We start from the raw sequence: 12,876 nt of genomic DNA, 5'->3' as shown, positions 1-12,876 counted from the left end.
ATTAATTTTGATAAAGAGCATTTTATATCTTATTATAAGATCTCTCGACGCGACTATGAGTTAAATGAGTCCAAAATAAGTAATGGACATCGAATGAGGAACAGAATAAAGATATCCTTGTTCAGAATTATCACTCATAATTCGAAGAAACAATATATATATATATATATATGATTTGACCCGTGTAAGTAAATGCCAAAATATGCTTGTGAAATACAAGAATAAATAAAGGTAAAAGAAGCAATCATCACAAACCGACCTTAGCTCAGTTGGTAGAGCGGAGGACTGTAGTCGGGTTTAAATCCACAGCTAATCCTTAGGTCACTGGTTCGAATCCGGTAGGTCGGATTTCTGTTTTTGTTGATCTGAACATGTTTTGCATTACATTATGTGTCTAAACTTACAATTTCCTTCGTACCAAACACACCCGAAATTATAATTATAACACAATTTATAAATAGGCCTTATAAAAAAATTCATAGTTTCTATTTCTTATTTTTTTGTCCCAATTTATGTAATACACTATCCTTTTTAGTCTATCACAAAAATAATGTTCCATTTCTATATTTAGAAATAATTTAACTTAAAAACTTTCCATTTTTCCTTAATGAAATAATTTACAACCACACAAATATATGTGACTTGTTTTAGACCACAAGTTAAAAAAAAATAAAAAAAATTAAACTTCGTGCCTAATCAAACTATATCACATAAATTGAGACGGATGGAGTAATATTTATTCGAGTATGGTTTATGATTTTGAATGGTCCAATAAATTTGTTATTGAGTTAAATTGACTAGTGAAGCTGGTCAATTCAATGGTTTATTAAAATGAATCGCTTTTTATTTTAAAATTTTGGCTTAAAAAAATTTCACATAAACGATACCTACTTTAAGTATCACTTGAATTGGTTGAGTGATTTTGTAGGTGAAATGACGATAGTTGAGTGGCTTTTTTGTTACAAAATAAAGAAAAGTGACTTTCGGAGATAATTATCATCAGTTGAGTGACTTTTTTTCTTTGTGACTTTTGAAGATAATTATCATAGTTGAGTGACTTTTTTGTAATAAAATAAAGAAAGACATTTTGGGATAATTAATATTAATTGAGTGGCCGTTTGAGATATTGCCTCTCGATGTATATAACTTCTTAAAATATCACGCTTACCTCAGCAAAACTAACTTATCTGCATATTACATTAAAAACTTAAATCCGATGAACAAACGAAGGTCCTTTTTTAAGGATTTTAATTATAGCATGTTTGGTTAAGCTTCTAAAATCAACTTATTTTAAAAATGCTTTTCAAAAAAGTATTTTTGATAAAAAGTTATTTGTGTTTGTCCAATTAATTTTCAAAACATGTTTGAACAACAATTGATTTTTGGCCAAAGGTTTTAAGTGTATCTTCTCAAAAGTGCATTTGAAAAAAAAAAAACTTTTTTTAGCTTCTGAAAAACAACTTGGATTACTGTTCAGAAGCACTTATTTTTTCTCCTAAAAACTTAACCGCACACCTCACTTTTTAAAAATAAACACTATTTTTGAAAAAATACTGTAAACATTTTTTACTTCCCAAAAGTTTGCCTGGCCAAAGAAATTCTACAATAAAAATAAAGGTCGGTTGAGTTTAGCTAGTTCAGCATATGCTAATCACGTGCCATTGGGTATAACAAGTTATTAACATCCTATAAATAGACAAACACGTACAGTTCAGAAAACAATTTTATCAAGAAAAAGACATTTTTATATTTCCCGCTCAAATTCTCTCACAAATTTCCAATTTCCAATTCTTCAGCCATTGATAGTTTCTTTGTCAATGGCTGAAAAAATGACATTTTTGTACGATTTCTTTCCATCAAAAGCTGAAGAAGAAGCATGCAAACTTAACAACACTCCATGGATAGTAACAATGCCTGAAAATAAGCCTTTGATGACCACAAAAAAGACATTCTTTTACAATTTCTTCAAATCAAGAATCGATGAAGAAGCGTGTCAATTTAAAAACACACCATGGATAGTGGCTCGACGACGTATAATAGAGATAAGGGACATGTACCCTCCCCCAAAAATCGACTTAAAAACCCCGTGGCAGATCAAGAAAAAGATTACTCGCGACGAGTTTGCTCTTAAAAGGCTTGTGATCCCATTTTTCGAGACATTTGAGTACGTTGTTCGAAACTGGAAGCGATTTGATGTTCAGAGTTTGGTTAACGGGGTTGGGAGGGGTGTTAGCATATGGGATGTAACTGAGAAGAATGATCCTAAGATGACGCGTGTTAGTTTTAAGAAGCAGCTGTGTAATGATGACTATTTTCTATCGTGTATGGTATTGTTCGATGATCGTGGATTGAGTGTTGGTGATAAAATTGGACTATATTGGGATCCGAGGTCTTCAAGTTTTATGTTCAAATTGTTTTCTCAGGTTCAAGAATTAGGACCAAAAAATTATATAATCATAGACTAATAGGAACTGTCTAATTGAAAGGTACTGATTCAACTGTGATTAGGGGTTGTCATCAACTAGCTAGTAAAAGTTGGCATTTCTTTGAGTATTCTGTTCAAATTACTTTCTCCGGTTCGTGATAGTGAAATTCTGTAAATGATTCAAGAATTAGGACAAACAAAAATGAGATGTCACAATGTTATAGGAGCTGTAATTGAAAGAGATTGATTCAAATGTGATTAGGGGTTGTCACCAATTTGCTTGTAAAAAATTGGAATATATGGAGTATGAATATAAGATGGTTCTTTTTCCCAAATTTGGTCTGATTAATCTGCTTTTTGTACTTGTATTTTCTTTCCCAAGTTGTTATTTAGTAATCTTAAATACATTTCTATTGACTATTAGAGATTTCCATAATCTGTGTTCTGGTTCCATGTTAGGCTGGTGAATTATTAAACTCAATGGGTAGTAACAATTGACTGTTGAAAAGATATTGATTCAATTCTGCATTACTCAAATTTAGTCTGCTTAATCTGCTTTTCTGTACTTGTATTTGCAAGAAAAAGACTGACTTGACATTTCCGGCCAATCTTTTCTTGGATAACCAAGAAAATGACTAAGAGATGATTTTGGATGAAAACAAAAAGAAGATGATTTTGAGCTCAACAGTTGCTCCCTATTCAATGCATGATCAGTTCATATGGGGAATTCCTGGTTATACATTTCTGAATGTTCTTGGTTATGAGTTATGGGTTATGACACATTTTTTCATTAAACTACTGTTTGCTTCAAGTTTAAATGACTGCAACTGATTTAGATGGCGGGAAATTCCTCGGTATGGGGTTTTCCATTTGGAAAGATATTAATCCAAATGACTATAATTGGTGCCTGAATAGCCGAGAATTGAATTAGAATGAATAAAGAACTGACAATTCAAACTGCTCGATCATAGTTTTTCCCAAAACCAGTACCAAAACGTCTTGTAGCATCGTTCTTTAAAGGTCTTACAGCGAGCACTCTCTTTCTCAGTTTGTATATTTCTTTTGATAACACCACTCCTGCATTTTTCTACTACATAATCATCGTCCTCACACTTCTCGATTTTGCTTTTTACTCTAGTTCCAGAATTAGTCATTTTAGTTCTCCACATTCACTTGACAGAATATGCACAGCAACATCAAAGAGAAGTAAGTCCATTTTACTGTTTCTTGGCTAGTGACTTCACTAAATATATCTGTTACTCGAAGTTAGAGCATGGATATCATTATATTGAGTCGTGAGTACACTTTTGAAGCAGCTAGTAGATTTATTAATTTCTTTAAAATGGTATTTGGCTATTTAAAAATAAAATTGTGAGTAGATTTAAAGATGTGACAAAAGACATAGTTTAAATGGTCACACTGCTAGAGTAGGGAATCAATTTGCAGAACCTCTATTTTCTGCTAAGGAAGTTTACTTCAAGAACTTGCTATTGCTTATATATATATGTCTAAGATGTGTATATATTAGTATTGGGTTGTGTTTGAATGGAAGACTTTTGGCACAATGAATTATACATTCATATATTCAAATCCTTGCAAATTGGAGCATAAACAATACATGTTTTTTAGGATAATTCTGCTGTCTATAAGCACCATTACTCGCCAAAAAAAAAAACAGTTGGAAGAAGAGACACAAAAGTCTGAGGATCGGTCCATCATTTGAAGCCTCGACAAGTTGATGTGCTGGCCAAAGTAAATCATATGCTAACCTTTCTTTGCTCTCTGAAAAGAAGATTATACAGGTTAAAGTATTCTGAAGTGGAACTTAAAATGTACAAAAAGAAGTTAATAAACTCGCAGAGATTTGCGCCAGAACTCATTACTAGATAACCACAAGTTTGTCTTCTCCTGTCATTTCTGCAACATATTCCTTGATGTCTTCTCCTGTCATTTCTGCAACATATTCCTTAATCCTTAGGGCTGAATCTTCTAGTTGAGGGATGCCCAACACTGTGATAGACTTTAACGAAGCAATATCCCCAAAACTGTACGGGATGTCCATAAGCTCATCACACTTCAGTATATATAATTCCTCGAGCACGGGATAGGATTCCTCTTCAACCTACCACTCAGAAAAAGACACCCCATATAATGCTAGCACTTTGAGTTTGTCGAAGGAGACTTCTTCCATGTTCCATCCTTTCCCTTGGATGATTGCGCTTCGTAGACACAGGTATTAAAGGTTGGGTAGACTCCCAATTCTTGACAGTGAATCGGATGCCAGATTATAGCTTGTCAACTCCAGTTTTTTCAAGCTCGAAGGGAAGTGAAAATCGCAGAACTGATTCTCAGGTGCATGTCTACTGAACGGAGAGGTATGAAAATGTGCAGAAACTTTTTCAAGTTCATTAAGGACATCCAACCTTGGAAAAGAAATCTGCTCTGATGAACAATCCCATGGTTCTCTAACTCTGATTTCAAGGCTTCGAAGATGGGGAAACCTTTTGAAAATATCCTCATTCGAATAGGAATGACTGAGCGAAGATAGTATTCTCAATTTCTCCAACTTTGAGTCCTCTTCTAACAATGTTGGTGTGTCATTGTACAAATCAAAGACAGAACAAGTAAATATGCTCACATGTCGTAGCTTTGCAAGACCCCAAATACTAGGTGATAGTACCATGTTTCATCCCCGGTTATCCACCGCCAGAGTTTCTAGATTCAAAAGGTTTGAAAATGGAGGAAGGGGAGCTTTTGCATCCGTCAGAATGTCTAAACACCTCAAATGAAAAAGCATGCCTATTTAATTCAGCAAAGAATCCGTCAAAAGTATTTGGTGCAGCTCCAACCTTTTAAGAAGCCTCAAGTGTTATATCCCGTATTTTTGAACGTCGGATTATTTGCTAAGGTGGGGCCCACACATCGAGATTTTTTTTGGAACATCTGAAAAGTCATATGAATCACATACGTGGAGTTAAACACAACTCAAGAAGGACCCTTGGGCCAAATCAAAGTGGAAGCCCTCCAAACGAATATTTTTAAGAAAACGTTTTCGGGTAACCTGACTTAGAGGAGCCAAAACGGTATTATAAGTTCGGAATTTGGAAAAATACCAAGAAATATAAGTTGTAGATAATTGAAGTAGCTTTCAAACCATAGGTCGTGGGTTCCCAGGTGACGTCGGTACAAGGAGATATGGACGTTTTAAGGTCGAAAGGTCAGTGGGCTAGGCCCAACTCGGGCCCAACCGGGTTAGGCCCATGACCCATCTTATTTAAGTAACATTTCAGCGTTTCCCCCCTCATTTTTCACACCTAAACATCCAGAAATTTCTGGAGGAAAAGAGAGAAAATATCCTAGAGAGAAAAATCAATTTTTGATCAAAATCCGAGCCCCGAATTTCGAAGCCCATGAAGAGAAAAGTGTTGTACGTCGCGTTGTCTTCAATTTGAGCTAAAAATCAACCAAGGAGGAGACTGATAACGTGGTGGCTACCTACTTAAGGTAATATGAAGGTTCCTTTTCATTGTTAACAAGTTTTTTTAAAGATTTAACGGATTAGGACGGAAGAAATAGCGATATAAATTCGTTTGTCGGTGTTGATGTGGTAGCCGTATAGGGGGCTGTTTTGGTGGGGCATGATGAGCTAATTTTATTTAGTATTTTGATTGTTGTTGTGTTGTGGAATGTAGAAAGGAAAAGAATTCATGAAAGATTGGCTGGTAAGTTGTTATGGGGAATTTTGTGATTTTATGGAAGATTTATATAATGATGAAAATGAAATTGTTGAGGTGCAAATTATGATTATTTTTGATGAAATTGGAAGATGGAAATGTGTTATGAATATGTATGTTGAAGATTAGAAGTTTCGTATGGATTATGGTTTTGGTGGAAAGTTTGTATATTTTGTATATCGTGTGAATAGCTTGTAGAAATGATATGAAATGCTTCCGAATCGTATTGTAATGATCTTGATTAGTAATGAATGTGAAAACATTGAGGTTGGTTTGGAAATATGACGTTGGAAATGAAAGTTATTGTACTATGTTGGAAAGAGGACTAGTTATGCTATGTTGTGTTTTGTGGTGATTGTTATTGTTGTTGGTATTGTTGTTGGTTTGGTTATTGATGTTGGAGCCGAGTTAAATCTCGGGGATGTTATATGTATAGGGGAGATGCTGCTCAAATATTTGTAGACAAGTGATGAGTTAAAGATTTGAATGCTAAAAGTCTTACTATTGACAATTGGTAAACATGACCATTTGTAGATTTTGGGCGAAACGGGAATTGAAATTGAGCGAGCGTAAGGCGCAGCTAAGGTATGTAAGGCTTACCCCCTCTTTCTCTTGGCATGTCCTAGATGTGATAGGCTATGACTCGAGCCTCGGGGATGACTCTACTCTTAGAAATCCGAGCTTATATTTAACCCTTTTTCATTCAGTATAATTGAATTGATTATATTATGTTTAGTGAAAAGGTAGTTTGAACATACGCAACTTCCACCAACGGAACTGGATTACCCTGAAACTTTCGTAGATGACCGTATAAGACCAAATGTTTATAGTTTTACGTATGTCACCTCGACTTGACCCAAGGTGGGCCCACAACCCCCGAGACCTATTTGTATTGTTTTATTTGCCCTATTTCCGTATGATAATTAAGAGAAACTTTGGCTAATGTTCCGAGTTTGCTATAAGTATCTAGTAACTCAGATATAAGTATTCTGACTCGACTATCCTGATATGAACACTCCGATACGAACGGTCTGATCCGAATATTTTGATATAAGCATTCTGATGTAAATATTCCGATATAAGTATTTTGATATAAGCACCCAATATATAAATAATCCGATATAAATATTCTGATATAAGTATTCTGAGTTAGGTATACTGGTACGAGTGTCTGGTATAAGTGTTCTGATACGGGTATTCCGATATAAGTATTCCGATATAAGTATTCGGCTATGAAGATCCGGATATGAGTCTTCTGATCCGAGTATTCTAATATGAGTATTCTTTGTAAGCCTTAATGTTTTTATGTACGATCTCGGATCGCTTAGAAGTCCGAAGAGGTTTCTGTATTTCAAATGCTCATAACTTCCTGATACTAACTAGGAAGAACCCGAAACTCGTTTCTGAGCCTTCGAATGTCGGCAAGTGTACCTATTCATTGAGTCTGAATTTATGTGCATATGGTTTCTCATGACTCTACTCGTGCATGACTTAATGTCTCTTTCACTGCGTCCCGGGCCAGGTTATGTTATCGTGCCCTTCTTCTGCTTCGTGCATGACTTAATGTCTCTTTCACTGCGTCCTGGGCCAGGTTCTGTTACCGTGCGTTTCCTCTGCATTGTTCACCGCGCCCATCGGTGGGAGAACCGGGTTCTGTTATCTATATATGATGATATGGGGATGGTGGCCAGGATGGCATATGATTCTGTTCACCGCGTCTCTTCCCAGAGGGCCGGGTTCTGTTACCGCGTCCCTTATCACAGGGCCGGGATCTGTTATTTGCTATCTGCATATGTACATATTGACACATGATTTTGACATATGATGATTCTGTTACCGCGTCCCTTATCACAGGGCCGGGATCTGTTATCTGTGAAGATGTTACATGATTCCGATATGCATAATTTGTGTCCGGAAAGTAAGCACTCTGAGTATTCTGTACGTTCTGTGTTTCGTCCGATATATGACATCATCTGAGTATTCTGTACGTTCTGTATTCCGTCCGATATATGACACTATCTGAGCATTCTGTACGTTCTGTATTCCGTCTGATATATGACATCATCTGAGTATTCTGTACGTTCTGTATTCTGTCCGATATATGACATCACCTGAGCATTCGGTACGTTCGGTACTCCGTTCTGTATTCTGTATTTTCTGTACCTCTTCGGACAAGCGATCTGTAATTGTAGAATAAGTATTTTGGTACTTTGGCTAAAACACTTACCTTCTGTACTTCCACTGACATGTGAAACAGGTATGCATGCTTTGTGTCTGAAAAATAATAAGCGTCTGGTACTCTGAATACTGTACTTATTTGTTAGTTCTATCTGTCTCAGTTACGGTTATGTTTCTTTGTAATGCATGCCTTACATACTCAGTACATATTCCGTACTGACCCCCTGTCTTCGGGGGCTGCGTTCCATGCCGCGCAGGTACTCCCAGCTGAGTTGAAGCCAGTATAGAAGATATTCCAGTGCAGATGGCAAACTCCTTTTGTTCCCGGAGTGCTGCCGAGTTAGAGTTTGTATGTTATGCTTTCTGGACTTATGTTAGAGACTTTGCAGACAGCGTCGTGGGTATTAGTTGTCAGTCTGTAAGCGGCTCCGTCAGCCGATATGTCGGTCTGTGTTATGTATTGAATTTTGTATGACTTTAGATTTGTTCGGCTTGGAAGCTACGAAAAAGAATATTTCTGAAAAAAAAAAATTATTATGTGCTTTAACTTATTTGTTTTAAAAAGTTTGACGTGATTTTATGTGCAGCAAGAGTCTGAGGGTTCGCTCGGCCCTAAGTAAGGGTCGGGTGCCCATCACACCCTAGCAAGATCGGGGTGTGACATCAAGTGTCTTAGGTGACAGTTGTAGGAAAAATGATAGTGCTTCCCACAGTCTGCATTATCCATGTATACCTTCAAAGAGAGGAGGTGTTTCACATAAGGATTTTTCTTATCTGCATTGAACAAGATAAAGTTTTCATCCGTATGAGGGAAATGTTGATCATAATGAATGGTCATTCCACGTGGCATCAGATCTGAAGAAGACGACGACGGAGTACTTGAAATTATGAAGGCAAACAACTTTTCCTTTCTTGATTTTACCAGACAAAAATCATGCACAAGATCATGAATTTTGCAACTCGGGTCCTCGCCTGTCTCATTGAAAGCTATTACAAAGCTACTAGAAATTAACTCATCCACATAAACCTCCACCGCAGTCTGTTCCACATGCCCTTCAGCATTCCATAAATCTGTCAAATGAGAGATTAGAATATGTTTGTCCTTTGGATAGCTTGCAAGGTAAATCAAGCACAGCTTGAGGTGATCAGATAAATGGTCATAACTTAATTGAATAACCTTCATCACTTCCTCTTCATCCTTAAAAATAAAAGGAATTCAGATATTTAGAACTTCAAACCAAAAAGCCTTTTTCTTTTCCTTTCTTGCAATGATTCCACCGATCAGATCAAGGACCAAAGGAAGCCCATCATATTTTTGTGCTATTTTTTCTCCAACATCCAATAGTTCATCAGGGAAACGTTCTTCTCCAAATACCATTTTCTCTAATAACTCCCAACTTTCCCCTAGTGTGAGCAATCGTAGATAAAGAGGATCACTATGGTGTTTTCCTTGCAAAGCCACTTCTTTTTTCGACTTGTTAAAATAATTCTATTTCTTTTCTGAAATTCAGGAAAAGGTCTTGTTACCTCATCCCATGTTGTTGTATCCCACAAGTCATCCAGGACAATAAGGTACCTCTTTCCAAACAATAGTTTTCGTAGCTTATTAGCGATGTCGTCATCTATGTGATCCTCATTGGTTTTTTTCAAACCAATAACTTGATTGAAAATTTTCTGCAACAACTTTTTCTCATTACGTTCTTGGTCAACCGTGCACCAAGTACGAACGTCGAAATGATCAACAACAGACTTATCATTATATACCCTGTAAGCCAATGTTGTTTTTCCAAGTCCCGGTATACCAACTATGGAAATAACATCTACCTCAGCTGGTCCCCTGGTGATCTTCCTAATTATCCACTCTGTCTCCTCCTCAAAACCTACAATTATTTTACCAGCTGTTGATACTTGCTTTCAATAGGCTTGCTGGGAGAGTTTACAACAATAAGACCCATGTTCTCGGGGATCTTCTCCAATACCTCTTCTTTGATGAGCTTGATCTTCTCTACGGTTTTAGGAAGTAAGAAAATAAGCTGCAAGAGACCATGATCTCTGACAAGAACTGAATTAATGGCATGTTCAGCCTCATATGCTACATCTAGAATGTGGGTCCAAAGATATTTATTCAATTCTTGTGCAACATTCCCAAAGAACGATCTTATAAAGTCTAGATCTTCTTTCACCAGCCTAATTTCTTTCTTTATCAAAGCAACTGAATAAGCACTGGAATTGAGCAAATTCATTTAAGTTTCCGCGTAGAAGATTCACGAAGAGTGGTCCATCACTCTTGGAGAAGCAGGGTTGAGATGAGTCCTCGGTTGCTTTTGAGTAAACATTTTTGAGATCTTTCTTTAGGGATTCAATATTTTCCAACAAGTCTAAAGTTGCACAGTTTATTTCATTCATGCAACAAGTCTAAGTTGCAAACAAGAATTGACACCTCCCCGGTAAGTGCTCCAACACGTGCTAAGAGAACAAACAATTTTTCATGATGAATAATATCCTTGGGCATATCGGTGAGAATAATCAATAGGAACTCTATCATGACATGAATATTTCAAGTGGAAGTGCTAGCAGTAAGAACAGTCATGATGAGTTATGATATGTTGTTGTTTTGATGATTTGACAAACACATCAAGGACCAGGTCCTTGATCAGGTCTCTGGGCACTATACGAAACATGACAGTTGGTAAAGCTGCTGCACTATTCTGGCAGAACTGCTGCAGCACATCTGTATGTGTGCTAGGAACTAATAGCCCTTGGAAAGTTACCACTCATGCTCACATGCTTCTCACATGCTCTCATATTTATATAACATGTGGGGCATTATTTGACCTACCACTTGCAAATCTAAAAAGCTATATTTCTGGAACTGAAATTGACTTATTGAACAAAACAACTTGGATGTTTTTATGAGACGCATCTGTGGACTTGGAAAATTTTTGGAATATTGGACCAAGAATGTTTTGGGCCTGGAAACCCGTGATTCTGATGGACTAAATTGAGGTGAAATCTAATGGGCTAATCTTGAGAGTATGATGGAATCTGAACTTGAAATATTATTAACATATGAGCTTCAAATAATGAAATTAGACTTGGACTTAAAATAGTTATGAGCTTCAAATAATGAAATTATACTCCATATTTTGTGTATATACGTATAATAAAACCCATAAGAACTAAACTCATTTTATTAGGGCTAGAATAGTATTGACTTCACTCGGGAGAAATCCCGGGTGTGTCCTAATCCGGAAATAAAGTGAGTTGGACACTTGCGTTGACTTTTAAACCGAAAACCCCTTTTTATAAGGGTACTTTGTGCCAAAATTTTCTTAAAGTTATGATATGACAAAGAATGACATTTTGCGGAAACTTAAACCACTTTTAACAAATAATTACAAAAAATCACACATTGAAGCCCGTAGGTCAATCGTGGATCTTTAATACTAGGGTGCGTAAAACCTTCCCTAGGAGATCATCAGAACCCTTACCTCGAACCTTGGTCCAAAAGATTTTTTCTCTTGTTTGAAAAACTCTTTTAACCCGATTTTCCTAGTTTTTCTTAAATAAATTAGGTGGCGATTCTAAAAATACTAAAATTGAATTAGAGCACCAACAACCTCTAAGTAGTTTTTATGCGTCCGCGTAAAAGTGAACCGTAACAATGACGATAGTGAGTACATAGCCAACTTTCAGTTACAGAGACAAACTTGTTGTGGGGATTGTTGGGAGTCTTGGTCTTCTGAAAACCAATACCTTGTCTGTCTCCTGCACCATTTGTGTACATAGATGCAATTGAGGACCAGGTCCACTTAAGTGACTCGTCGAGCTTGATTTTCACGGTTTTCAGATTCTCCTGAAGCTCTTTATTCTTTCTAGCTCGGCAATGAGACTCATTTTGGTTTTCTCAAGCTCACTTTCAAGCTCAAGCTGAATCTTACTAGCTTCCTCTTTTCCTCTAGAAGGTGTGTCCATCCATTTTTTCATTTGGCTGTTTAGCAAGAAATTTTCTCTAGTTACTTCCTCAACCTGTTCCGTCAAGTCTACAATGCAGACTACCATGTCACCACTTTCTTTTTCTACTTCACCAATCGCCTCAGTTAGAACCTCCTTTTCTTTTATGAGACCATGATACAAATCGATTAGCACATTTGCTAATGAAATCAATTTTTTTTAGAGTAACTTTTCAGGTTTTTTTGAACATTAAAAAAATTTACCTCGTCCAACTTACTTCCATCATCAGTATTAGATTTCTCCATGAGAGAAAATATTGAATCATATATTGAAGGTTTGTCGTTGACAACCAACATGGATGTATCACCTACGTCATCTTCATCTTCAGATTCACTGGTGGAATCTGTTTCACTAAGTTGTCAGCTGCTTCTCTTCTTTTGGATTTTATGGCAGGAACCTGGTTCCTCTTTACTGCTTTGTTGATGTTGTTCTTGTAATAGCGCTGCTTGTGGAGAGGACATTCTTTGATGAAATGCCCAGGTTTTCCGCATTTGTGACAACAGTCATATCCTTTGAGATTTTTGC

General features: G+C 36.5%; 1 protein-coding gene, 1 non-coding gene and 1 pseudogene across 2 annotated transcripts; 2 read left to right on the top strand and 1 right to left on the bottom strand.

The window, feature by feature from the left end:
- The first annotated feature begins 254 nt into the window (after window positions 1–254).
- TRNAY-GUA (transfer RNA tyrosine (anticodon GUA)) lies at window positions 255–348 on the top strand. The gene is made up of 2 exons: window positions 255–291; window positions 313–348. It is a non-coding gene; the product is annotated as a tRNA-Tyr (tRNA).
- Window positions 349–1,829: 1,481 nt separating this feature from the next.
- LOC132642141 (B3 domain-containing protein At2g33720-like) lies at window positions 1,830–2,923 on the top strand. The gene is made up of 2 exons (XM_060359406.1): window positions 1,830–2,423; window positions 2,885–2,923. The coding sequence occupies exons 1-2, from the start codon at window positions 1,830–1,832 to the stop codon at window positions 2,921–2,923; spliced, it is 633 nt and encodes a 210-aa protein (XP_060215389.1).
- A 1,384-nt stretch (window positions 2,924–4,307) lies between these two features.
- LOC132642140 (putative late blight resistance protein homolog R1A-3) lies at window positions 4,308–12,647 on the bottom strand (annotated as a pseudogene).
- Window positions 12,648–12,876: the final 229 nt, after the last annotated feature.

This window comes from Lycium barbarum, chromosome 5 (genome assembly GCF_019175385.1).
Source record: "Lycium barbarum isolate Lr01 chromosome 5, ASM1917538v2, whole genome shotgun sequence".
In the NCBI taxonomy this organism is placed as follows: Eukaryota; Viridiplantae; Streptophyta; class Magnoliopsida; order Solanales; family Solanaceae; genus Lycium; species Lycium barbarum.
The sequence above is the reverse complement of the archived record's forward strand: the minus strand, read 5'-3'. Positions and strand labels throughout refer to the sequence as shown.

Coding starts and splice junctions, on each gene's coding strand:
- LOC132642141 (XM_060359406.1), top strand. CDS start 1,830: ATGACATTTTTGTACGATTTCTTTCCATCAAAAGCTGAAGAAGAAGCA. Junction 2,424..2,884: donor TGTTCAAATTGTTTTCTCAG/GTTCAAGAATTA, acceptor GTTCCATGTTAG/GCTGGTGAATTATTAAACTC.